The sequence below is a fragment of the Ambystoma mexicanum genome, chromosome 2q (assembly GCF_040938575.1).
Source record: "Ambystoma mexicanum isolate Mex_15411 chromosome 2q, UKY_AmexF1_1, whole genome shotgun sequence".
Lineage (NCBI taxonomy): Eukaryota > Metazoa > Chordata > Amphibia > Caudata > Ambystomatidae > Ambystoma > Ambystoma mexicanum.
In genome coordinates this window covers 623,593,339-623,620,505 of record NC_090924.1, presented here as the reverse complement: position 1 = coordinate 623,620,505, position 27,167 = coordinate 623,593,339, and the positions used below count along the sequence as shown (strand labels likewise).

At 46.5% G+C, this 27,167-nt stretch overlaps 1 protein-coding gene across 2 annotated transcripts in view; it reads left to right on the top strand.

Annotated features, from left to right (window-relative positions):
* Positions 1-27,167, top strand: part of LOC138569641 (alpha-N-acetylgalactosaminidase-like) — a 358,057-nt gene that overhangs the window by 44,031 nt on the left and 286,859 nt on the right. For both annotated transcript variants that reach the window (XM_069647792.1, XM_069647791.1), the window contains exon 2: positions 13,520-13,693. In XM_069647792.1, the coding sequence (XP_069503893.1) occupies positions 13,539-13,693 (155 nt within the window). In that variant the 5' untranslated portion in view covers positions 13,520-13,538. The remainder of the gene's footprint in view (positions 1-13,519; positions 13,694-27,167) is intronic.

Here is a 27,167-nt window from a genome sequence, read left to right as displayed (position 1 = left end):
GACCGTTTGCCTTGTGGGTACCGGTTCCTCACTTAACACTTCATCCCTGGGGATCAGCTAATGGTGTCAGAGTCCTCCTTTTAACGTTCTCCTCTTCTGTCCTCCATCTCCTTTCTCTCTCCAACTGAGCATCGCCAATCACTGCTGGCTCTCGCTCCCTCACTTCAGGTATTAACCCCCTCAGACACGGTCAAAACATTGCTTCTGTTAACCCCCTCAGACACGGTCAAAACATTGCTTCTGCTGGTGCCATTCCAGTCGACGCATGAGGGGTGGCCCTGTACTCCCTCAGAAACTGGTACGGCGCCCGTTGTAGGCATTGGCCCTGTCCATGAGCAATCCGGAACACCTTGTTAAGGGTCTTCATGAAACGTGGGCCAGAGCGGTGTATATCATTCAGTGGTGTATAACATACTCTTCCATCAACTGAGCAAAGCTGTCCTCCTTGAACAGCAATCCATTATCAGAGCACAGGGTCTTGGGCAACCCATGCGTGGCAAAAATCTTTTCATGGGCAACTGCCATCTTATCAAACGACACCGACTCCATGAACTCGACCTTACTGTACCGTGACCACTCGTCCACCGCCAGGAAGTGAGTGTCTCTGCCGGTGGACCCAAAGTCTGCATGCACAATTTCCCAGGGCCTTGTTCCTCGGGGCATCGTTTCAATGAGGGGCTCTCTCTGGGCAGCTGCCTGACACCACAAACAGGCCGACGCAAACTCTTCCACCCATTAAACAAGGTCAGGGAACCACACTTTCTGGTGTAAACTTCTTTTTGCTATCCCTTGATGACCCTGGTGCGCCAGTTCGATGCCTTGCGGGATCTTAAACATCGCCACCACGATGCAGTCTCCCCAGAGTAGGAGCCCTGACTCAACAAATGTCGGCTCCTCCTTCACCCTCCACAACTGTTCAAGCGCCAGCCATGCCTCTTGGTTCCTTTGTTCCAGGGTGTCTACCACTGACTTCTACGACCCCTGCTGAAGGGCCGCCTTCATTATCCGGAAGCACTCATCCTCTGTCGCCGCCTTTTCCAGCTCTTGGAGCGGCACAGAGTTCGAGGTTGCCGATTCCACAATTATTCGCACATGCTCGTCGGCCTCTTCACCACTGATGTCTTCATGTTCTTCCACCGGGTCTCTTGTGGGTCTCCACAGATAATCGCTGTGTTGTTGTTGCCTGGCCGATACACCAGCAAGACCCCATACTCCAGGAGAGCTAGCATCCATTGTTCAATCGGGCTGGGGGGCTTTGATGACGAGTTGGCCATGATCGGCAGCGGAGGCTTGTGGTCAGTCACCACTGTCTCTGGCCGAGCACATAGTCGAGTGCTGACACCCCCACAGGACCGCCACGGCCTCCTGCTCTATCAGCGAATAGCACTGCTCGGTTTCACACAGTGCCTTGCTTGCATAGGTGATCGGTCTGATCTCTCCTTGTGCGTCCGTTTGGGTAAGGACCGCATCCAGACCAATCGGGCTGACACCCACCAACACGACGGATCAAAAAACGCCAGTGTCTTCTGCTGTTAGCACCCCTTTAACATCCTCAAAAGCAGCTTGTTCTAGCGGGCCCACTGCCACGTCACATCTTTTCAAGTGAGGCTTCTCGGGGGGCTCCGACCTGGAGGCTAGGTTTTGGATGAAATGGCCACGGTAGGTGACCATGCCCAGGAAGCTTCGGACTTTGGTTACGTTCTCTGGGGGCCTCGCCTGCATGATGTACTTGACCTTCCGGGGGTTGGGTGACGCACCCTTCCTTGAAGATGAACCCGAAAGACTCAATCTTTTGCTTAAGGAATTCACACTTCTCTTTGTGCAAAGTCATCCCCAGCGCCTGCAGCTGCTCCAGAGTCTTTACCAGTCATTCCATGTGGTCAGCCTCTGTCTTTGCGAACAACAGAATATCATCGCTGATATTGAGAACACCCTCCAGATCTGCCAGAGCCCCTCGGATGATGTTCTGGCACACTTCCACAGCCGATGACACACCAAAGCTTAGGCGTTTGTAACGGTACAGGCCCCGGTGTATGGTAAAAATGGTGATCTATCGCAAGTCTGGGTGTAACACCACCTGATGGTAGCCAGCATGCATGTCCAGTTTCGAAAAGAACCAAGCCCCTTGCAGTTCAATCGTGGGTGTGAGGTGACTCTCTCGCTTGATGGCCTTGTTTGGGAGCCTCATATCAACACAGATCCTCACTGAGCCAGGCTGCTTTCGGCTTACGTGCAATGACCATAGGCGACAGACACACTGGATACGTCCATCCACTTTTTCTATGATGTCTAGCGCCACCAGATTATCCATTTCTTTATCCACCAGGTCCCTCAGATAGAATGGGACTCTGTGATGCTTGAGTGCAATTGCCTTGCTTGCATAGGTGATCGGTCTGATCTCTCCTTGTGCGTCCGTTTGGGTAAGGACCGCATCCAGACCAATCGGGCTGACACCCACCAACACGACGGATCAAAAAACGCCAGTGTCTTCTGCTGTTAGCACCCCTTTAACATCCTCAAAAGCAGCTTGTTCTAGCGGGCCCACTGCCACGTCACATAGGGACTCATCGATATCGGCCTCACCGGTTCACCAGCCATGTGGCCTATCCCCTCAAATAGCTTGCTGTTATTTGTGAATAGTCCTTGTACGTCCTCCACGTACACCGCCTATGCAAAGCTTACAATGCCCAATGCTTCAGCCGCTGCACAGCTCAGGAGAGTGTTGCTGCTAACACTTGTCACGTAGAATCGAGCTTTGATGGATGTTCCTCCATGTGGACATTTGCCACAAACGCTCCGGCCAATGGAATGGGCTGCTCGCAGCCAAATGTGAATATCTGCGCCCTCCGCTTTTGCAACGTGGGTGGCACCAACATGACTTCGTAATGCACTCTTGCCATCACGTTCACTGATGCCCTCGTGCGCACCAGCACAGGTACTGTTGACTCGTTAACCTGTACCAGACACTGTGGCTGCCTTCTGGTGGTGGCTCGCAGCGCACTGATGCAGATATTTTCCTCCTCGTCCCCTTCCTCCACTTCCTGAGTTGGGCCATCTTCCCCTTGATCTACCTGAGAGACTTTGAGTGGGGACTGTTGTCTAAAGAAACCTCCCTGTACTGGCCCCCTCTGCACCGCCACTGGTGCCTTACAAATTCGGGCATAGTGATTGAATGCCCCACAGCATCCACACACCTTCCCTTGCGCAGGGCATTCTGCCGGGTGCGGGAGATCATAACCGCACTTGGGGCATGACTCCAGAGGCCTGCCTGCCTCCTCTGTCACGCTGGCCACCACTCGGTCGTCGGGCACCTCTCCCTCCTTGACCTCTGCCCACGGCACACACCACCTCAGTCTTCACGGGCTGAATGGCCGCATCCATTTTATGCCCGCACCTCGGACACCTCATGTGACCGTTCCAGTATGCAAGGCAGCAGAAGTCCTGGTTCCCGCAGCACCTGCCTTCTTAACTTGCTGGATGAACAGCCCTGAATGAGCTGGTTTCTGATCATGGTCTGTGCGTTCTCCCAGCCAGGCACACAACATCGACATCTGGTACAGACAGCCATAGAACGTGTCCAGAGACTCATCATCTTTCTGCCTGGCGCTACACATGACAAAACACTTATAGTCCGCGTTGGCCAATGGCATGAAGTGCTCACGCAACACGTTCTTGGATGCTGCGTATGATGCATCGACTGGCTGCAATGATTGTGCACTGTTGGGCCTGCCGAGTACAGAAGCGTGGCCACTTTACTATCCTCATCTGTCTCACCCGTGGCCCAGAAGTGCATGTCCAGACGGATAGACCACCTTGGTCCAGGGCTCGACGTGGCCCCAGAAACATCAAATTCTGGCATCTGTGGAAGTGCCTCTTACTCTCTTGGCGTACGCACACCCGCTGGGGCTGCTGGTCCTGCCCAGGGTCTGGGCTCCTGCGCCATCTTCCTGGTCACCCATGGTGGTGAGCGCACGAGCACCCCATGTGGAAGCTGGGGCCGCAACTTACGATGGCCCCCTCCAGGTAGAATGCACAGAAAAATTGAGTGTGCATATTTTAGCCAAAACTCCACCCTCGGGCTTGCTGTAGTGATTGTCTCTCCACTAGTGTCCAATCAGCTAGGAATATCCTCCCCAGCGCACAGGCCAAAGGTTCAAAAAATTTAGCTGGATGGGACAAAGGGAAAGAAAAAAAAAACGACCCTGGGGCTCAATCCTCACCATAAGATTGAAGAGGAAAATACCCCAAATCTGGTTCCCCCAGCAACAGAATATCACCCCCTGTGTGAGGAGAGTCCCAAAATTCACGTGGGAGGTGCACACGCACTCTCAACGGGAGCCGCAACCTTCTCCAGCACGTGCAGGCAAAATTGGTGGCCGTCCGCTTTGAACTCGCTGACTCCGCGGTATGGAAATGCTGAGAAAAATGCCCCCAAGAAATGTCACTGCCACAGCCTTGCGGGATCTTGTGTCGGATCGACCACGCGACATCGTCGCCAATGTGGACTGTTGCTGGTGTGCCCCTACGGCCTTGTGAGCCCCCCCCCCAGCATATCGCGCACACACAGGAGAGTGTTCCGTCTGGGCTCTACGGTCGCACTGGCAATCCGTGGCACGCCCCGTTTATTACATGCTAAACTCAGTGGGGTTGTGTCACTCCGATGCGTGTGTGCCTTTTTAAAGGTACAGGCAACACATATACCTATGCTTTTACGTCCTCCATCAAACCTTGCACATACTTAGCCATGCCTCGTTACAGTTTCCAACGGCCCTTGTGCACATGCACGCCATGTTTACCGCAAGCAATTCCATACACACATTCAGCTGTTGCCTGTTTGCTTTTAAGTACACATGTAGATTTTATTCATGCTCTCGATATGTTCAGATCAGCTCTGCACACTCTTAACATGCCCTAGGTCGTGTTGGGAAAAGGTAGGCAAGGAAAAGGATGCTAACAGGACAGGAAACTCATTCTCGTGCTTTCTTGGTTTCGGACAGTGTCTGTGGAGAGCTAGACACGACGAGTGGTTTTTCGTTCTGTACAATGCACAAGGATCAATGAAGCACAGTGAGGATTGGTGAAGAGAAATACATGAGCAGAGGTTTTGCCCTGAATCACACTATGCCGTGTCTTCTGTTCCTGCCCATGCTTAACAATGTAAATTGCATCAAGCCTGCAGGGGCAGTTGCAGATGTCCAGCAAGGGGCCCTCCTTCGAGCCGTCGTCGTACATGGTCGATTTTATAGGGAAAGGAAAACACAGGCGAGTTGAAGGCTAATGACAAATTTGGACACAGTGCTCTGTTTTTAGAGTGGTGTTACCACTGAGCCTTTTCTCACTCACACACACCAAAGCAGAAACACTTGTCTGGGGTTGTTGGTATTTTTGTTTAGAGGAGAATTGCCTGATATTTCAGTGCCGGATTGTCCTGGTCATGTCCAGACTGGTATGTAAGTCAATGTTTATTCTTTGGCAAAGTGAGCTAAAGTGTGATTGCAGACCCTTGTGCGTTCTCCCACAGAACAGGTAATTTGGCCTGGGTTGTGCTCCAAAGAGGTCCGTTTACACATTTGGTCAAAGAATATAGTACCTGGGGTGCCTCCAACAGGGCTCTCCTTCGATTACCCCTAAAAGAAGCAAATTGTGTCATGTCATGTTCAGGAGGAGATGGTGGGACTAGGTGCTCGTAGTAGGCAAAACGACTCCTCCCCTATGTCGGTAACATCGTTGTCCAAACCTTTTGTGTAGCCGGTGATCAGAATGTTGGTCCTTTTATCGGGTGGTCGCTATGTTTATTTGGGTTGAAGGACTGGAGTAAATCCAGTACTTCAAGCTTTTCACAACAGTCTCCTCCACCAGGTTCACTCTGAGAACCTTGGGTGTGGGGGTGCACGCAGACTTCTACAGCCACCAAATAACAGGTTTCAATGATGCCCTCCTGGACCCTCTTCACCTGTCCAATCTATTGGCTTATTTTTGGTGCATTAAAACGTGTTTAACATGGAAACCCTAGTCTATTCTCAGCTTTTGTCACTAACCTTTTTCTCCTTTTCCCCTCCCAATCTGGCTTCCGCCCTAAACACTCCTCTGAGACCGCTCTCACTTATGTTCTCAACTCTCTCCTCACTGCTCGCTACTCTAAGCAATCCTCATTCCTCATCCTCCTTGACCTCTCTGCTGCCTTTGATGCTGTCAATCACCCCTTACTTCTCCAATACTCTTTCCTCCTTTGGTTTCAAAGGCTCAGCTCAACTGGCTCTCCTACTGGGGCGGTCGTACATCCTCTACCCTCCCCTTGGACTACGGTGTACCCCAAGGCTCTGTTCTCGGCCCTTTTCTATTCTCTTTATGCCTCGCTTCTCGCCCCCATCATCTCTTCCTTCAGAATTTCTCACCATTTCTAAGCCGACGACACCCAGCTCTTCCTTTCCTTCTCTTCCTTTACTCCTGACCTCCACCTTAATCTCTCTTCCTGGCTTACTGCCATTAAAAACTGGATGTCATCCCACTCTCTCTCTTTCTCTATCTCTCTCTCTCTCTCTCTCTCTCTCTCTCTCTCTCTCTCAACACTCTCCCTCCTCCCTTTATTCACGTTCCCCTCTAATCTCCCTATCTCTCCCCCATGCTCGCAATCTAGGCATTCACTTTGACTCCCCCCTCTCCTTTACCAACCATATTTCCCTTACATCTTGCACCTGTCGCTATCACCTTTTCAAAATTCGTAAAGTCCGCTCCTCTCTCACCTTCCATGCCACTAAACCTTCAATCTCCTCCCTCATCTTTTCTATTGTTCTTCTCTCCTCTTTGGACTCCCCGCTTCTCATCTCGCCCCCCTCAAATCGCTCTACCACTCTGTCTTCTTGCTCCTCACAACTCCATTTCCTCTTCGCTTTCTTACCTTGGCTGACTTCCCTTCCACTCCCAACTTAAATTTCACTTCCCCTGTCTTGTCTTTAAATCCCTTCATGATCTTGCTCCCCCTTATCTCCTCTGTCCTATCATTCTACACCCCTTCCCGCTCCCTCCGGTCTGCCGATCTCTTCCTACTTACTGTTCCCCCGTCCCCATGTGCCTCTTCTTGTTTCCGCTTCTTTCAACTCCTTGCCCCCCTACACTGGAACTCCTTACCTCTTTCTATCCGCGCCATTCCCACCTTCTCCTCCTTCCGTGCTTCCTTGAAATCTCTTCTTCCTTCCCCACCCTGACACCCTTATCCCTCCTTCACCTCTCTCTCCTCCTCACGTCTTCCCCTTCTTTCCTCTCCCTACCTGCTCCTTTCCTCCTACGCTTCCTCACCTCCTCTTGCATCCTCATTCTATTCCCCATCCTGTCCCCCTCCTCCTTCCCCTTCTTCACCCCCTCCTTTTCTCGTTTATCATCATAGGCAAATAGTTCTACATACTGTTTTATGGGTTTGATTCATGATGTGTAAACTGCTTCTACTGTTATCTTCTATGTATGTCTCTCACTAATGCTGCCTCAAAGCTGATCAAACACTATTGAAGGTAAGCGTTGTCTACTGACAGCACTGCATTTTGCAGACTAAACATAATGCACTTGATAACGTCACTGGCCTATAAACCGCCCGTGCATTAAATGCCATAACCTGCCCTTGCACTATACGGCCAGCCACTGCCACTGTGCATGCCTGCATGATTATCCATGACTGAAAGTCGGCTCACAAATCTAAATGCCTCTAAAACCGTCTTGTGCCTGCCTTGCCCACAGCGAATATGCCTGATGTAGGTTGCCATAGCTTGGTCTTCTCACACGTGTGCACACTCTTGAGTTTACAAGACACTGGTCTCTTGCTGAATCTCCTGAGACGATTTGCATTGCCGGTCTGATACTGACGAGTCAACACGTAACTATCTCAGCTTGCTGCTATATGAACTGTCTGAACTATTTATCTACATTGTGCTACCAATTATTATTTGCTCAATATTGCTCCGTAGCACTAGATTCAACCTATCCAACTTAGTATTTCACTACTCTGATAATGTTCTGGTAAAATAGCTTGGTACTGTGCCCACCTGTTGCTATGCGTATTGTCTGACCTAAGTGTACCTCTCTATCGGCTGCCGCACTATAGCGCTGCCATTAACTATGCGTAACTATCAGACTTCGCCTCTTCATCTAACTGAGAAGAGACTGACTATACCTGCTAGCACTGCCCTATCCGCATGCCCTGAGCCAACATACCGACACTAACTGACAGGATTTGCCATATATATCTGCCCCCTGATGTTTGCATCTTAGTCGCTGATGGGAATTGTCAAATCCAGGCGTTCGTGTATTGCGTGTAGTGTATTTTAGTCACTGATGGGTATTGTCAAATCTAGGTGTTCATTGTTGTATGCATTTCAGTCACTGATGGGAAATGTGAAAACTAGGTGCTCGCTGCGGTATGCGTCTTAGTCATTGATGGGAATTGTCAAAACTAGGTGCTCGCTGTTGTATGCATCTTAGTTACTGATGGGAATTGTCAAACCTAGGTGCTCACTATTGTATGCATTTTAGTCACTGATGGGAAATGTGAAAACTAGGTGCTCGCTGCGGTATGCGTCTTAGTCATTGATGGGAATTGTCAAAACTAGGTGCTCGCTGTTGTAGGCATTTCAATCACTGATGGGAATTGTCAAATCTAGGTGCCCACTGATGTATGCATTTTAGTCGCTGATGGGAATTGTCTAACCTAGGTGCTCGCTGTTGTATGCATTTTAGTCGCTGATGGGAATTGTCAAATATAGATGCCCCCTTGCTACCTGTCCCCCATCATGTGCACTACTAAAACCTACCACATATACATACTCTGTACCTTACTCTGGACCTGTCTAACCATTACCATAACAATGGCCCACACCAACTCCACACCTTGCAACCTGCAAGAGAGGAATACCCGACTCAGAGCGAGACTCCCCCGCCTTTATGACCTTAAAAACAAAAGAACTAGACCGTTAGGCTCCATGCTAACCCTTATTGCTCCCAATCCTATCCCGCCTGCCGCAGTGGCAGAAAGGCGCCCTAAAACACAAACGGACCTCCACTATAATCAGAAGAGATCCAACACTTCTAAGTCCAGACTTACTCAAGAAAAAACTACAACTCCAACCTTATCAGGAGCTCTCATCAATGCAAGGTCCCTCATAGCACACAATATGGAAATTGCTGACATACTAGCCATGGATAACCTAGATTTCCTTGCTATCACTGAGACCTGGTTCCATGCCGCAGGTCCCACACTCATGATTGCCATACCAGACAATTATAAATTACTAAGAGTCGATCGGCCCAATTCTAGGGGAGGCGGTCTGGCTATTATCGCTAGAAGTAATCTAGCTGTAAGACTTACCCCTCACTTGGAAATAACATCCTGCAAACTGCTCTCTGCCAAAATACCTATCTCCAACAATAGTACACTAGCTGTTTTACTAGTGTATAGACCACCAGGCCCTTTAGGTAACTTCGATGACGACCTATCCGGCATCCTTACCAATAACATTAAAGATTCCACACAGCTCCTCCTTTTAGGTGACTTTAACTTGGGATTTAATGACTTTGAGGAAAAACAAGCCTACTCCATTCAATCCATTTTAGTCAATCATGGCCTTACCCAGAAAGTTCTTGCCCGACACACATAAGGACGGACATTAGATTGGATAGCCAACCGAAACTTTGCTACTACTATTTCTAATATCCTACCACAAACCTGGACTGACCACCACCTCATCTGCTTCTCTGCTACGATAGAGCCTCCTAAACCAAATAATACGGAAATAGTACCACCTATGCCAACTAGAAGTAAAAAAGAAATCACGCCTGAAAAACTCCTCCCACTTCTCCTACCAGCTCTCACTACTGGCGATAACAACCTTGACCATAATACGCTAGTTGAGACGTTCAACATCGCCATGACCAAAGCCTTGGATATAATTGCCCCCATCAAACTACGTAAAAGTAAACGAGAATCTCATCTCACTCCTGGTTCACCCCGCACCTTAAAGAATTACGAACCCAAAAACGTAAACTCCAAGCCATCTGGAGGCATACACCTTCCATGGAGAACAAAACCCTACTGGACAACCTTGCTAAAAAATACAAGGCGGCTATAATCCAAACCAAAAAAGACACATTCAATGAGAGAATTAGCAAAGCCAACTCTAATTCTAAAGAACTCTTCTCCATCCTCCGGGAAATGGAAAACCCTATTGCTCCCACAGACAACATTCCCAAGGACAAACAATGGTGTACTAGGATCCAAAATGCGTTAGCTAATAAAATTACAACCCTACAAACTAAAATTGCAAAGAAGAAAGCATCCTTGAGCCCCACAAGAACCCACACCACCCACATGACTGATTCACCTAGAACAGTCACCCAAAGTAATGGTAAACCTTTCAGTTTTACTAACATATCCATTTTGGAAACTGAAAAGGTGATCCTATCATTGAAACCCTCTAACTGTCAAGGTGACGATTGCCCTGCACAAGTCATTAAGGACGCAGCAAGGGATTTAGCACCCTTCATTTCAAAACTAATTAATGCCTCCTTTAGATCCAGTACTGTACCCACTAACCTTAAAGAATCATGGGTACTGCCCCTCCTTAAAAAAACAGACCTTTGACCCAGCTATCCCCACAAATTTCAGGCCTATCACCACGGTCCCTTTTCTCCTCATTCATTGACCGAGTAGCCTACCTCCAGATCCAAAACTATCTGGAAACGAAGCAACTACTAGGATCACGCCAATCTGGTTTCAGACCACTTCATGGTACTGAAACGGCCCTTATTGACCTTAAGACACAAATCGACGAGTTGAAGGATAAAGGTAAAACAGCTATGCTCCTCCTCCTTGATTTATCGGCTGCCTTTGACCTGGTGGACCATGCAGTGTTATGCAACCATCTAGCGTCTGCCGCCTATTTCTCAAGTGAAGCTATAGCCTGGGTACAATCCTTCCTTGCCAACCGTACGATGAGTGTTCTCCCCTTTAGCTTCAGCGGACCCAATACAAATCACTTGTGGCGTCCCACAAGGCTCATGTGTCTCCCCTACAATGTACAACATCTTCACTAAGCCACTCTTTGACAAACTTGACAGATTGGGGGCAATTTACACCAATTATGCGGATGATACGCAGATCCTCATACCACTATCTGGCAATTTTGTCGAAGACGCAGCTCTAGTAAACAAGATTTACCTCCTCATTCAGGCATGGATGGCCACCCACGGCCTCTGCCTGAATGACGACAAAACAGAGATACTGATCCTGGGCTCCGACGCTAACCTTAAAAAACATAGCCATAATTATCTTGCCTTAAACATAGATGGCAATATAATCAAAGTGGCAACCGAGGCAAAAACATTAGGCTTCTACCTCGACTCTACATTATCTCTCAAAAAACAAGTTAATTCCCCTAGCCTCCTCCACAGCTTACACCTGCAAATTAATCAGGGCTTGCAGACCTTACCTTTCCAAAACTAATTGTATTACTCTAGCCAATGCCTTAGTAATGTCCAAATTGGACTATTGTAACGCCCTTTATGCAGGCGCTAGCAAAACTGTCATAAATAAATTGCAAATACTGCAGAACAATGCTCTTAGAGCAGCCCTGGACATACCCTGTAGAGTTCACATCTCCAACATTAGGAAAGACCAGCATTGGTTAAAAATCAGTGATAGAATTCTCCTCAAGACGTTATCCCTCACCCATAAAGGTCTGAACAACACTGCACCCCCTTATATCTCGGCCAGACTGACAAGAAAATAATCTGCTCACCACACCAGAGCTTCTAACCACTTCCTACTTGAAATACCCAGATTTAGACTAACTAAAGCGGGTGGAGCAAGGTTCCCTGTCAGAGCTGCCCGTGCCTGGAATACACTCCCCATCACACTGAGAGCCAACCTACCCTACACGAGATTTAGAAGCAACGTGATAAGTTGGCTCTGGACTAACGATGACCCACATTCTGTGCCGTTGTGATAGGCTCAGATCTATTATCTCGTCTAATAACCTTGATACCTCTGAAACTTGACATGTGACCACATATTCTATACTGTATACTGTTTATAGTTTACGTGGACCTGTATATTCTATACTGTACTTACAGCTAGTATATTTTGTATACCTGCACTGCAAATACTTTAATGACACATGTAATGTATCTAATATATCCTTGTTTGTATCCTGTAACTGTAACCTAAGCTTAAGTATTCTTGTAACTGCTGCGCCCGGCTACCCCTGGGTTTGGAGCGCATTATCAAATAATATGTATCTTGTTATAATGTAAAGCGCTTTGGCGTAAAGTGCTATGTAAACATAATAAATACAATGTTTCGTACATATAATAAATACAGTGTTTCGTACATTCAAGTTTAATTTGCAGCTCGTTAAACGCATGTAAATCTTACAACCCCATAATCCATACCTTTCTTACTTTATGTAATCGTCTGGCTCTACATGAAGAGGTCCGAGGCTGCTTTCAGCCTGCCAATCAACCAGTTGACAGAAGGTGAAATGAGCACCATGACCCGGTCCCAGATCCTTATGGTACACCAAGGACAACGTATCTGTCTATGGAAGGGACAGACTGAGGGTGGCGAACAGAGGGGAAGACGGCCTATGTCTGTAGAGGCCAGTGATGTGGGGAGACCACCATGTCTTCCTTTTCTAGCTTTTGAATTCCTTGCTATTCCACTTGTGCCTTGCTACATGTGGCTTCTTGATAGATGCGCAAACAACGGGGACACGGCCAGTCTACTTTCCAACTTTTACTACAGACATCAACTAGTCATTGCACACTGCAGGTGACACCAGCTAGTACCCGATGACCATCTAAAATATACACCTCTCCCACCAGCTTGTTACACAGATCCCTTCCGCAACCCTTGTCTAATCCTCTCTCGCAGGGATGACCTCAGTAGCAAACCAAGCAAGGTGCCTAAACCTGGGTCTTCGTTCTTGATAAACCTACCACAAGTGCTGTACCAGCATACAGAGTGGGACCTGGTCTTTCCAATCTACTGGGTCAATGCAGTGCAAGAAATCTTTGCGGTTGTTTTTACTAACCAAAACCCCACCCTTTTTTATTTATTTTTTAACTCATTCTTGCACATCAAATGTGCTAGGTATTTGCTAGTTGTGAGGAGTTATACAAGCCCCTTCTGCACTTCTTGAATCTTTTCAGAGGCCATATAATGTTCCTCTATGTGCACCTTTGAAGGTTTTACCACAATTTCTGCAAATGCTTTTCTACTCGGGTAATGCTAAATGGTGATGGTTTCCAGGTTGCTTCCCAGTTCCTTTTTGATCCTGCTTTGAGAGCCAGCTTGCCCTTGGCTATGGACAGGAGTGTGTTACAGTACATAATTGCATTCCTTGTTTTGTATCCTCCAAGATGCGTATGCTTGTTGCGACCAGCCCTAAAGAACATAATGGTGATCACCCAATTCTTTTTCTTCTTCTTCCCACCCCCTCCCCCCTTTTACCACCCCACCCCACCCCACATACTGTAGGAAAGCTGTTTTTTCCACAATGTTGCTGCTTTCACTGATCACCCTTTTGGCCCTGGCTGTGCCTTACCTTTCCTTGGATAATGGTCTGGTTAGAACACCACCAATGGGCTGGATGGCGTGGGAGCGCTACAGATGCAACATCGATTGCAAGAAGGATCCTGAAAACTGCATCAGGTAAAATGTAATTGGTATAAGGGTCATTGGAAGTTCCGTGATCCGCAGCTTGACCAATGCGTAAGAGCTTTGTTTTAAACTGCATGTAAAAAAAATCAATCTTCTTTTTCACTATGGAAAGCTGTGGATTTTACATGGGATGGTGAGTCACATTAAGTGTAGGGTTTGCATGTGGTATACAAGGTACAGGCACAGGTTCCGGTATTCACTGGAGTTGGTTGGCGCATTGGAAGGGGGGGGGTACCAGAGGAGACCTCTACATGCTCCTCCTTGTGCATAGGGATGGGGAGGGGCACATGAGAGAGATCTATGGTGGAAAGTAGTGGAAGGATTTGCAAGAGAGGAGGTTCTCTGTTGTGGGGGGGCTACAGGGGGAAGATTCACAGGGTGAGGGGGTGGTTGTAAAGGGATTGGTTTCCTCTCAAGTATAGTAGTTGCCTCTCTGGCATTAAAAGGCTGTTGAAATGGTGGGAGAAAATGGTTCAGTGCAATAAGAATCCAATCCTTTGCTCACCGAATACCTTCATGCTGACCTTCCTTGAGACAAGTAGGGCACTGAAGCCACCTTCAGATAAGACCCAGTGCTGGAATACTTTCCATTAAACCTTGCTCTTTATAGTAAGTATCCTTGCTCATATGCTAGCCTGCTACATTCACACAAGTCATTCTGCGAATCCATGCTCTGTGCAGGTATTTAGCCACTGCACAATTCGTAGCTTTGTTGTTTGTCAACTTGCTTATATTCACAGCTTCAGATGTACTCCGTATTTCAAAATCAAAGGAACTTGGCTTCAGATAGTCTCCTATATCTGTCATACAGTGTAGAAATTTGCATGAAGCGCACTTCCGTTTCGACTGCATTTTTGCAGTAGGGACCGTGATCAGTTGATATCGCAGACCAAGAGTTGCCCAGTAAGCTAAAGGCAGAAGACCAGAAGAATGTATGACTTTATTCCTTTTGGTCTTCCCTTAGAATTGATCCTTATGCACATTTCTTTTTGTTCTAGTCGCCCCAGACGTCTGGACCCATCTTGGGACCACGAAAAACTATTTGTTTGGTTTACTATGCTGTTGGTTTGTGAATTTGGAATTCAATAAAAAGATTAAACTTACAAAAATAAAAATATCAATTCTAAATGTATTAAAACACACAAACATTGCCCCATATAGTCTAGATAACGCTCCTAGCCAGCTGCTAGTTTGCAGTCCCAATAACTTGTAAGCAACACCGATTTTAAGATCTCATGTAATAACATTCTTCCTTCTTATGACCGAATTTAATTGTAGTTGGATTTTACCAAAACCTGGCGTAACCCCATGTAAGTCAACATTTCTTTAACATGCCTCCACCAAGGTAATGAGGACCCATCATCCTGGATTAACACACCCCATGGTGCATCTCTAAACTTTGCAAGAGATGACACTCGTCTGATCCAGTACTGGATTGGTTTTAGGGCAATATCACTGTCAATGTAATTTACATTGACTTCCTCACGTAATGATGGCATAGTTGAGTTTTGTCGGTAAGCAAAGGATTATCTTCAAGAAGCTATTTTTGGTACTAATCCTCATGCAACATGGGCAATATCCCTAGAGCTCTGCATCATATAAGGCTGTTTGACGTGCTTGTGACTTGTATAATTTCAGAGTTGGTCTTCTAGCCCTGCCACCAATTTCTTTAGCAAATGCAGCAGTAACGGAACTGTATCCAAGGATAGTTAGGTTGGAGTTCTCTAACTGGTGCACTCCTTTAGCTGCATCCACAAATCTAATTCCCATGTAAGTCCTAGATTTTGACTTGCCCAATACCAACACTGTCGATCTGAAAAAAAGGTTAAGGCTGTATTTTCACAAACGGCAGATTGACCACTTATTTTGTTTCTGAACAATTAACTAATAGGCCCATGTTGCTACAAAAATCAAAAACGTACATTGTTTTTGCAGACCAATATGAGTTGAGGACACTTAACACTGCATAGCCTGCAGGCAGTGGGGAGTTATCGATACTTAATGTAGGAGCATTGGTGGGAACAGATAGTACACCATCACTTACCCTGTTGATGAAAAGACATAGCGTGGGGGCTAAAATGCAGTCCTGCCGAACATCAAATGGTGCAGTGACCTCACCATCCAAACTCCGTTTTACGACTGCAACATTGTTGGTATGAAGTGCCAGTAAAGTATTATACACCTAGCTGCCTTAGTTTTCCACAGGTTCACAAAAGCATTTTGCAGGTCCATGAATAAGGCATATAGGTTCACTCTCCTCTGAACAACACATTTCTGCATGAGGAGAAAGAACCTAAAGCTTTGGTTGATGGTACGGATACTTATTTGAAAGATGGCTAATGTATTCCCCTCAAACCAGGTTTTCAAATGGCCTAAGATCTTGCACACATTTTGCCCACCAAGTCTAGCAAGGAGATTGGGTGAAAATGGAATGGTTCTTCACACCCTGCCTTTTCATAGATTGGGCCAATTTCTGCTCTTGCCGAAAATGTTGGTAATACAACAGTAACTGTTATGGCATTGAATAGATGCATGAAAAAGGGACCCCAAATTCTTGTTTCCGTTTTAAATAAATACACAGTTATCTTATCTGGACCAAGTGCTTTGTTGTTTTTTTGTTTTAGCCATAATGGCAACATGCACCTCCTCTTGGGGAAAATACCAGTGTTGTCTGATGGGCACTCTCAGTCGTCACTTTTATGATGACGATGCACCATAAATAATCTGGTTTCATTGTAAAGGGCCCTCAAATACTTGTACTACCTTTCTCGCTGGGATGTTACCATATAACTTAACATTGTCTTCCAAGGTACCGGCAGCGACCCATTTAGAAAACCTACACATTTATTACATTTATTGCATGAAGAGCAAGTCCCACCTGCCATCAGCTTATTCTCTCTTTTTGAAGGCAAGCACTTTCTTGTAATTATTCCTAATCAAAGAAATGTTATCATATCTAGATGGAGCTTTCACACAGGCCAAACAATGCTGCCTGGCAAGCTTCCCCTAATCCTTATAACCAACTAGATTCCTTCACTGCCAGTGTTTTCACCAGTTTACTCTGTTGGGTAGCGCAGCAGCGTATCCTACCAATGATTTCAACATAGGTGCCCAAGATTGCACTATTATTCACTGGAAAATGTAGTAGGACAATTAGCAAGGGGTAGCATGTCCATATAGATATGTGGTACCAATATTCCATCCCTATACAGTCCAATTGGCATGTTTGTCTCTCGAACCCACTGATTTCAATTGGAATACTGTTGAAATAGCTCTTATTCAATAATGAGCTAGCAATGAAATTGGATAGTGCTACGGCAAGTGTCTGGTGATCACTATGTTTGGTGATCACTATGTTTGATAGCTGAGAAATCGTTCACTGAAGCACACATCGTTCCAGGAGGATAAAATCATTGTGGCTAGTATGATTGCCACTAACATGCATACTGCTGGGCGATGACCTTAAACTATCCTATTGCATACTGTGACCCAACAAAGATCACATGCATACAGTCTGAGATATCCCTGGCTATGTCCTCCTCATCCAATAGCCTGTCAGTTAGAATCAGATGCTCAAATGTAAAATTAAAATCACGTGTAAGGAGAACAAACTCTTCCTTTCTGGCAAGCCCTCATGCAAAATGTTATCAAGTGTATGGTCTTGGTCCCATTTACAACGGGCTGTCTATTTTTATACATATTCAATAGTATTCATTTACTTCCACCGATCAACCTGACTTGACTCTTACAGATCATTACTACCAATGTCAATTGGGTCAATATTTGCATTTAGGGAAACGTGCACCCATATTGCTCGGACCCTACTCTGTATATCCCCAGTCCTTTTTAGGGCAAAAATGTTATTAGCAAACCCCTGCATGCACTTAATCTTGGTCTCCCAGGTTTCTTGGAAGCAAATGAAATGATGCTGTCTTATCAATGATGTAGAACTTAATACTCTAGAGCACAGAACATATCCACTATTTGGATTGTATAAAGTCAACATCGCCCTGCAAGAAATTCATTTTTTGAGAACCATACAGGTCTAATCATTTGAACCATTGTTGAATGCCTGTCCTGAGCAACCCACAATGTCCTCTCAAATTACTGAGTAACACCCCCTTTTGAGATCTCAACCTTATCAGGGAGCACTGTGACGAATCCAGGGAGATCGTCCCTTCTCCCCAAGGGAACACCACCCCCTTTGGGACTAGAGAAGGGAGCCTATGGCCCAATAACCTCCCTATGAGACAGGGCAAGCACAATCCCACTGGGAGTGATTCTCCCCCTCCTCCTTTGGCAACAATGAATGTCCTAATGACACCAAGATTTCCCACCCCCTCTCCCCTTTCCTAACAGTTCGACATGGTCTCTTTAAGGTCAGCTGTTTGGTTTCTGATGTGAATATGGTGTCACCTTTTCGACGAACACCAGGAACAACCGGATTGTTTCTTTCCTCCCAGGGAGGAGTTTAAAGCCAGCTGGGTGACGGAAGGGGACAGAGAACTATCTGCTGAGGAGCTGGAAACATAGACATGCAGAGCTATGCCAGGGAGGAGTCCTGTTCAGGACACACACACTGTGGTGGGTGGAGGAGGCTGGAACTCAGGCAAAGTTCCCAATTACTACGGGGCCGCTGAGGCGGGAAGCACCACCACTGAAGGAAAAAGGAACCAGTGTCTGGCAACGCAGATGCCGTGACTACCCGCACAGGGAAGCCAACAGAAGTCATGGCTCACGAGGGGCCAAATGAAGCACCACAGCGGCGCAAGAAGCCCACAGCATGCAAGGGGCTGACTGAAGAACCGCCAGGGCGAGAGGATCCCACAGCTCGTGAGGGGCGGACTAAAGAACCGCCGGGGTGAGAGGAGCCTATAATCCATAAAAGGTTAACCGGGAACCCTACACTACAGGAAGGGCAACAGTTCAGAGAGCGTGAACTGGACTTGAGAATCCCGCGGCTGAAAGAGAGCCCAGGAAGGCTCAAAGACCAGTACTCTTGGAAACGAATTTACGGAGAAACCAGATCCAGTTGCACTATCCCTTGAGACCGGATAAAACTCTCGTACTGGTACTGATCACAGACCTTATCGAGAGAATCCTTTTTTTTAAACTTTATTTAGGCAACAGGTAGCACATGATGTTCAATCTTTCTCATTAATACAATTGTTGACTTTCATGCAGGTGCACAATAAATTTTATAAATCCAGGTATTAAGTTGCTTTTTATCACATCTTACAGCTGTTCTTCTTTCATGTACTCCCGGAATGGTCCCCAAATATCCTTGGGCCTACTCATTGTCGCTACTTTTCCGATATATCCCTCCTACCTTTCATGTTCATCTCTGAGCCATTCACATATTGTTGGTGCTAATTTGAATTCCACCCCAATAATTTATACTTCTTTGCTATAACACATCCCATGTTAAACAGTGTACGCCTTTTAACAACCTTTCTGATATCTCCCAACAGGTATTTAAGGGGCAGATGGCTAAGGAGGTGTGGGGGGGATCTCTGTCATTGTATGGTGTGCCTCAGCAACTTCCTGTCAGAATAGTATCACTTTTGGGCAACACCAAAACATATGAATTGTTTCTCCTCCCTCTGCCTCGCATTTCATACATTTGTCTGACACATCGCAGGAAAATCGTGCCACCTTCTCTGGGCTATACGGCAGTCTATTTAATACTTTAAATTGTATGAGCCTTAGGTGGACATTGAGTGAAACGTCCTTGATTAGATGGCAATGTCTCCGCCACCTAGTCTCATCTATACTTGCTGAAATGTCCCATTCCCATTTTCCCTTCGCAGTGTTGTGTTGCACCATGCTGTTCTGTATCACCAAATACAGTATTGAAATGGCCCCCTTCCGCTCATCTCCCAGAACTCTAACATCAATGCAATCGCAGGGGTCCGGCTCCTAGGGAAACAATGACCACCTCTTTCACACCGCCGCACCCATTCTAAAATATTGCGGCATCTTGACTGGGGTATCTCCCAATTTTATCTTGTATTCCTCCTCAGTTACGAAACAGCCCTCTGAGTATAGATCTCCCAGTTTCATTACCTTCCCTGGGTCCCACAAGATTTGAACATCTATATCGAATGTTGGGGGGAGGCCTGGACAGTTCCATAAAGGAATTTTGCTACTATATGGGCCGGGTATACCCAAGCGTTTAAATATTCTCTGCCATGCTTTTACTGTGGTGCGCACCGGATCAAACTTATATGAATCCGCGTAGTGGTCATCTAAGATGACCGCTTTAAGATCTGTTGGGGCCGCTCCGTTGTACTCCAAGGCTCGGTGTCGCGGACTGGTATCCAGCCGGTACCAAAATCCTGCATAATGAGCCTGCACCACCAGATGGCATAATTTGAAATCCGGGGCAGCTAGTCCCCTTGTTCCCCTGGTTGTATGGCTCAGGCAATGTCTCCCAACTCATGCAGGCTGTCCCACCTTCCCAAACAAATTGTGTTACCAATGACCGGAGCTTCACAAAGAATTTACGCCCTGGCCATATTGGGATGGTATTGAAATAATATAGTGGCTTGGGCCCCACTACCATCTTGAGTAGTGAGACTCTGCTTTATAACGACATCGGGAACTTGACCAGACGTTTAATTTCACTGCTAATGCATTGAGATAACGCTTCGCGATTCTTTTCCTACAACTATTTCTGTGTTCGTGATACCGTAACACCCAGATATTGTAAGCTAGTTTGAGCCCATTGGAATCTGCATAGGTCTTCCGACTCAGCAGTGCCTTGAGTTAATGGGGAACAGCTCAGACTTTGTAGTGTTAATCTTGTATCCTGAGTGATGTGTTAACTTGGCTACCTCCTCCATGACTGGGTTAATATTTAACATAGGGTTCCGCAAGTATAAGGTGTCGTCCGCATACAGGGAAATAATCTGTGGGGGCCCTGCTATATGTATCCCTCTGTGCCCGTGCTGGTCTCTCGTTTGTCGCGCAAGCGGTTCTATTGTTAGTGCGAACATGGGGAAAGTGGGGTGAGAAAGAGCAGCCCTGTCGTGTTCCTCTGGCCAATAGAATTGGCCCCGATATAAACCCATTGGTACAGACTTTAGCCATCGGATTGGTATAAAGTAGTTTCACATACCCACTGAAAAGATTCCCCAGCCCAAATCGCTTAAGCACACCAAATAAAGGTCCAAGACAGAGTCAAAAGCTTTTTCAGCATCTAATGAGGCCGCCACAGTGGATGCATGGGAGTGTCTCTGTGAAATAATCCCAAATAAGCGCAGCAGATTAAGGGCTGTGGACCCACCAGAAATGAAGCCCGATTGGTCGTGATGTATCAGAAAGTGCTATGTATGGGAGAAATCTGCTTGCCAAAACATTGGCCAGCATTTTCGCATCGGAATTGATCCGCGACAGTGGGCGATATGAGGATACATCCCTCGGTGGGCTACCCGGTTTCAACATGTTTCTAACCGCCTCTGTCATCATCGGTGGGAGATTGCCATTTGTGCAAGACTTTTCCCACACTTTAAATAGCTGTGGAGCAAGGATATCGTTATGTCTTGTATAGTTCTATCACCAGCCCATCTGGTCCCGGTATTTTGCCTGAGGCCAGTGAGGAGATTTCTTTCAGTGTCACCGGTCCATCGAGCTCCTCACAGGCCTCTTCGCCAAGATTGGTGAGTGCTATTCCATCTAAATACCGGTCCACCTCTTCCCTAGTACAGGTATCTGCCCTAGCATACAGCTCCTTGTAGTACTTCTCAAACACTGCATTAATCTCTTCTGTCTTTAAGAATGGTCGCCCTCCCCGCCAATGCCTGTAATAATCTGTGAGCCCCTCTCCCCAAACCAGCCAGGTAGTGTCCAGCCAGGTAGTGTCCTGGCTGATCTTCCTCCCAATATCTATGGTTTTGGACTGGTTTCGTCATGCGATGCACCTCTTTATCCGCCAGCTCGTGGAACTTCAATAGGTTTCCCTTGATAATTCCCAGGAGGGCCCTGTCACCAGTTTTTCCATACTCATTGTCCAGCCTACGCAGTTCCCGCTCCAATTCTCCCAACTCCCTCTTGGTATTTTTTAAGATCCCTGATGTGACCGAGATCGCAGTGCCCCGTAGCCATATTTTGAATTTTCCCCCTACTATGTGTATTGTGGGACAGTGCCCTCGTTAGTTGTAAAAAACATCTCCATCTGGTCTGACAGTACGCAGCATGATCTTGCTGCCGGGCACTCTGTGTATCCATATTGCTGACACCAACCAAAATGTCAATGCGAGACATTGCATTGTGGACCATCGAGTAATATGTGTATTCGGTTTCTCTTGGATGTTCCTCCCTCTACACATCCACCAACCCATATAATCATTATTTGTCTAACTGTCTGGGCGGTTGCTGTGGTCCCCCGTTGTAGTGTGCTAGATCTATTTTTAGATGCATCAAGGATTGTGTTGCAATCTCCTCCCCATATCATAGGGATATCAAGTGTTTTCCCCAATATTTTTGAGCTATGGGCATAGAAGTTGGAGTCATAAATATTTGGGCCGTATGGATTTACTAACATAATCTCTTCCCCTGCTATGTCGCCTCTGGCAACATATCTCCCTCTGCGATCTACTTGGACGTCTTTGCACTGAAAGTTAGTGATTTAGTTATCAATGTCAGTACTCCTCTCACCTGTGATGAATAGGAGGTATAGTATGTTTATCGCCCGTATTGTGCATTAAGCCTGAAGTGTGTCTCTTGTAACATCACAATTTTAGGGAGTGCCTTTCAATATACGTTAAGATCTTTCTGGCTTTAACGGGGTTGTTAAGACCCGGCACATTCCACGGGATCAGCACTGTTGAATCACCCATTTGTTTCCGGTTTTCGCCAAAATTTTCTATGTAGGTGTACCCGCATTCTAATGACTGCAGTGCAGACCCATTTCTGCCTATTAACCAGTCTGCCAACTTATAACACCCCTGCTTCCCTTTACCCAGATGGGCCTTTCCCAAATGCCCATCCAGGGTCCCCAATTCCCCACCTTATTAACTCCCCACCCCCTCGATCAGCCCTCACCATCTACCCCAACATGATGATGATGATGTACCCTTTGCATATTCATGGAACATTCCTGGGGCGCGTTCTAGAAGCTACTGCTACTTGGTCTGCCAGTCGAGCGCCTCCTTCCAGGCTTCAAATAAACCATCTTTTCGTGCCTGCTCATTTGTTAACCATATACAATAGAGCCCCCCCACTCAGTCCCCCACATTCTCCAGTCCATCTTTTACTCTTGGGGCCCGGTTCTGGTATCTGCAGTGGTCTGTTGGTGGAGAGAGGGATAGACGCCTTCATGTAGGTCATGGCATTTGTTGGATTCTCAAAAAAGTGTGCCCTCCCTCGTTGCTGAATTCTCAGTTTCGCTGGAAATATTAAAGCATATGGAACCCGCAATGCTCTCAGCAATCGTTTCACCAGGTAGTATGTTCTTCTATGGGCTTGTACTCCAGCGGCAAAGCCAGGGTAAATGTGTATATTGTAGCTTCATAACAAAGTGTCCCTTGCTTTCTGGATCACTTCAGGATAAGGCCTCTGTCCCTATAATTGAGCTATTTAACAATGATTGTGCTCATGGGGCGGGGGCACCCCTGTCTTGGTGCAGGGGTAAGAATGCGGTGCGCGTGCTCGACCAGATAATATGCAGAGAAAGCGGCCAATACAAATGGGGTTCTTGGGAGTGTTTCAATAAATGGTTCCTTTGGGCCCTTGCATGTCGCCTCCGGTACTCGGACAATGTGCACATAATTTCTCCTTGAGCGCAACTCCAAATCTTGTTCCGTTTTCAAACTAGTAATATCGTGGCAATTCAAGACCACTGTGTATTATCGGCGGTTGATGAGAACGTGCCACCGTGCAACGGGCCCGAGGACTGCTGTATCCCTGCTGGTGCTGCTGCTCCTCCATTCTGCTTTGGCTGGTGGGGGGGCCACGACACCCACCCAGTGCTGGTTGGCTCCTGATATCCCTTTGTTTGGGTGAGTCAGGCGGTACAGGGTCTCCAGTCTGTTGCTGCAGTGTCATCCGGATCTACAGATCCGACGTGCTCCTTTGCTACTGTCTCTGCACCGCTGCTGAGCAGGGAGACGTCACGCAGCCCGGTCGAGTATTGGGCATGTGCAGCCCCTCCTCCTCGCAGGCCGCTGTTACGCCGGGCCCCAGCAGGAGTTCATCCTCCTTCTCTCAGAGGTCTGGGCCGGCGTCGGCATGCACTCCACACTGTTGATATTGCTGTCAGTCACTGTGCCGCTGCCAGTTCGTCTCGGGACATCGGCTTTCGCCCTCGGCTGTTCTGCACCATTAGCTATCCTCTGCTATGTGGGAAGCTCCGACAGCAGGCACTTCGAAGGATATTTTTATGATTAGGATGTTGCCTGTGACAGAGCTCCCCATCAGGCAGCCATTTTCTTTGCAGCTCAACAGTGCCCCCACCATCGAGAACTTTTTTAGTGACCCTTTTCATTTGAGAAAGTACTACTACTTTTTCCTTTTGAAAGCTCATAAATATGGTTGCTTGAAAACAGAAGATTTCTTAAGTTCCAGAGACTTTATGCACCAGCCTCCATTAAGTTCCATAAATGGAGTAACCCTACACTAAGCACACTGTTAGGATTGTTTTCTATCTTCTCTCTTTCTAGTAGAATAGGTTAGTGTGAAGTCCACTTAGGTATTGGGCCGAGGACTGTTTTCGCTTTGTGACCTCCTGTTGAGCACCCATTCGTTTTATAGCATATAGAATCAATCTTAGTATTAAGGTCTAGGGAAGGTTTTTCTGTGTGTTCCATAGTCTTTGGTACCTTTAGGCAACTTCAGTACGTTAACCATAAAAACAGTGGGACAAAGACCTAGTAGTATACCTGAGGGTCCTGTCTAAAACCCCTCATGCCCTAGTTTTCGCTTCTGTATGGAGCTGTGAACTGCTTTCTTGTAAGCAGCCACCTACAGATTTGGGGTTCAACGTTCTCTGTTTGTGGCAGTGGCCTATTGGCGACATGTCTGTGTCTGTGCAACCTTATTAATCTTCATGGATAGTGTTGACTGTGGACAACATGCAGTGCCCTGCACCGTTCTCCCTGCCTCCCTACTGTCACACCAGTCTAGGATCCTACAATTGCCTAATACATGGTTTTCCTGCTAGTTGCTGATCTAGAAGAAGGTGAATGCTCGTTTGGGGCAGGGCACAATATTGCCACAAATAGTTGCCAATTCTGTTTGCAGGATTCTGACCACGTCCTTTTAAATGAGTGCCTTAATAGAGTAACCTATCTGTGCAACTGCAATTTGTTATTAGAAGGTCTTTGGAGACAGGACTCCACAGTGTGCAGCGCCAAAAATATTCATAATTGTACCTAGTGTTGGGTGTAGGATAATTGCTGCAAGGCTGGACGAGTACCATTGTTCCCTTGTTGACTGATATTGGTGTTCCTCCAGCAGTACATTCCAACCACGTGTGTTGAATCGGATCACTCAGGGACATCATTTAGAGTTTTACACAATTGCCTTGAACTACTGGAATTGTCATTTGGTGTTGAGACTTCATATCTGGTGGAAATGGTAATTGGGTAAAAACAATAGGCACTCGTGGTTCACTTGGTCCGCGGTTCTTTACCACATTATAATCAAGTTTGCTTATTATATCTGCTTTTGCACACTGGCTAGTTAGCATTTTATGTAGTTCATAAGGTTCCATGTGTTAATATCCCCGCAAAAATATCGCCAAACAAGAATATCACCATATTTTTGCAGTGATATTGAGCCATGGAACCTGTGGGGGACACCCCTGCAACCCCGATGTTTTTAAAGTGAGATGGGGGCACCCTCGCAACCCTCAGTCCTATTTACTCCATTAATTATCCCCACTCATAATCTCGCCTATTGCCTTACCCCACGACCATATATATGGCGTTATTATTGGTGGGGATAATATTACCTGATACCGTTCATAAGTGGTTAGCAGGTGTGTGTTGGATTCCTACAATATTGGCGGTAACACATAGGTTATATTTCTAGGAGGATGACTATGTTCTGTGGAGTGCTATAGTGATGAGAGATATAGTCCACTCGTTGTAAATTAGTGCCATTAGGTCTTTAGTATCACCCTGGGTGCCGACAAGACCACTCAAGGGTGTTTATCAAGGCTGTGGTCATCATCCATTGTTTGTTCATCTATTGATAGGTTATCGTATCCAAACACGTGTGACGGGTGCAGAGTGATTTAGTGAATAGTATGTGTAGTGACAGGTGCATACGTTTAAAAAGGGGGAAGGGTTGTTTTGTGACATTAATTCATCATGAGTACACGTTCAGTTGCCCATTATCAACATGTAGTATAATCATTACAGATTTTTGGGTGATCGGTGTATGGGTTGCATACAGGTTTACATAATACCATCGTAATGCACAAGAGACATAGTAACACAAGGGAAGGAAGGAAGGGAACAGGAGATTGTGTTAGCTTGCAGTTGGCTCCATAATGAGTTAGAATATGTGAGTTCATAATTTAATAATGGTAATATATGTGGGCTTACTAATTGTGATATGTTTCCTGAGTATAGGGTTTGTATGGCGATTTAGCCAATGTTGAATGGGTGCACTGAGTAATGCTTCTGGGAAGAAAGAAATTATAGATTTGGGTTTTGGCGTGGTCCATGCCACCACGTTATTTGACAGCAGTAACTAGAAATATTCTGTGACTAAAGGATGGTAGTGCCCCCTTGGTTTATAGGAGAACAATGGCAATATATAGTGTGTGCCTGTGCTTTCCAAAAATCACAATGGCACATTAACCTCCCTGCAAGTTGATCATGTTAATTCACTTTCTTGTGATCCTGCCTAAGCAGTGTGCCTGTGGCTCGCTTGCTCATGCACTGTGAGATCACATGTGGGTGTGTTGCAGTGGTGGGGTGCGGTAGTGAAGAGATGACATAGTGGTTGTGAGTTGTGTAGGGGTTTACATATAAATTCAGACACATGTGGGTGGGTTGCAGTAGTCAACCGCAGTCTGAAAATGTATACATTCCGCTTTTCAAATGGCCTGAACAAGGTGCCTGTCCACCACTAACCCGTGCACTGCTGATAGACACGTGGGCGGTTTGCGGGCGTGATGTGATGCGTGGTTTGAGATTCTAAATACTTCCAGTTGTGATATATACTATAAGAATGTGTATTACGATGGTATTATGTAAACCTGTATGCAACGCATACACTAATCACCCAGAAATCTGTAATGATTATACTACATGTTGATAATGGGCAACTGAATATGTACTCGTGATGAATTAATGTCACAAAGCAACCCCCCCCTTCTTAAACGTATGCACCCGTCACTATGCACACTATTCACTAAATCACTCTGCAGCTGTCACACTTGTGTTTGGATACGATAACCTATCAATATGTGAACAAACAATGTATGATGGATGATGACCACAGCCTTGATAAA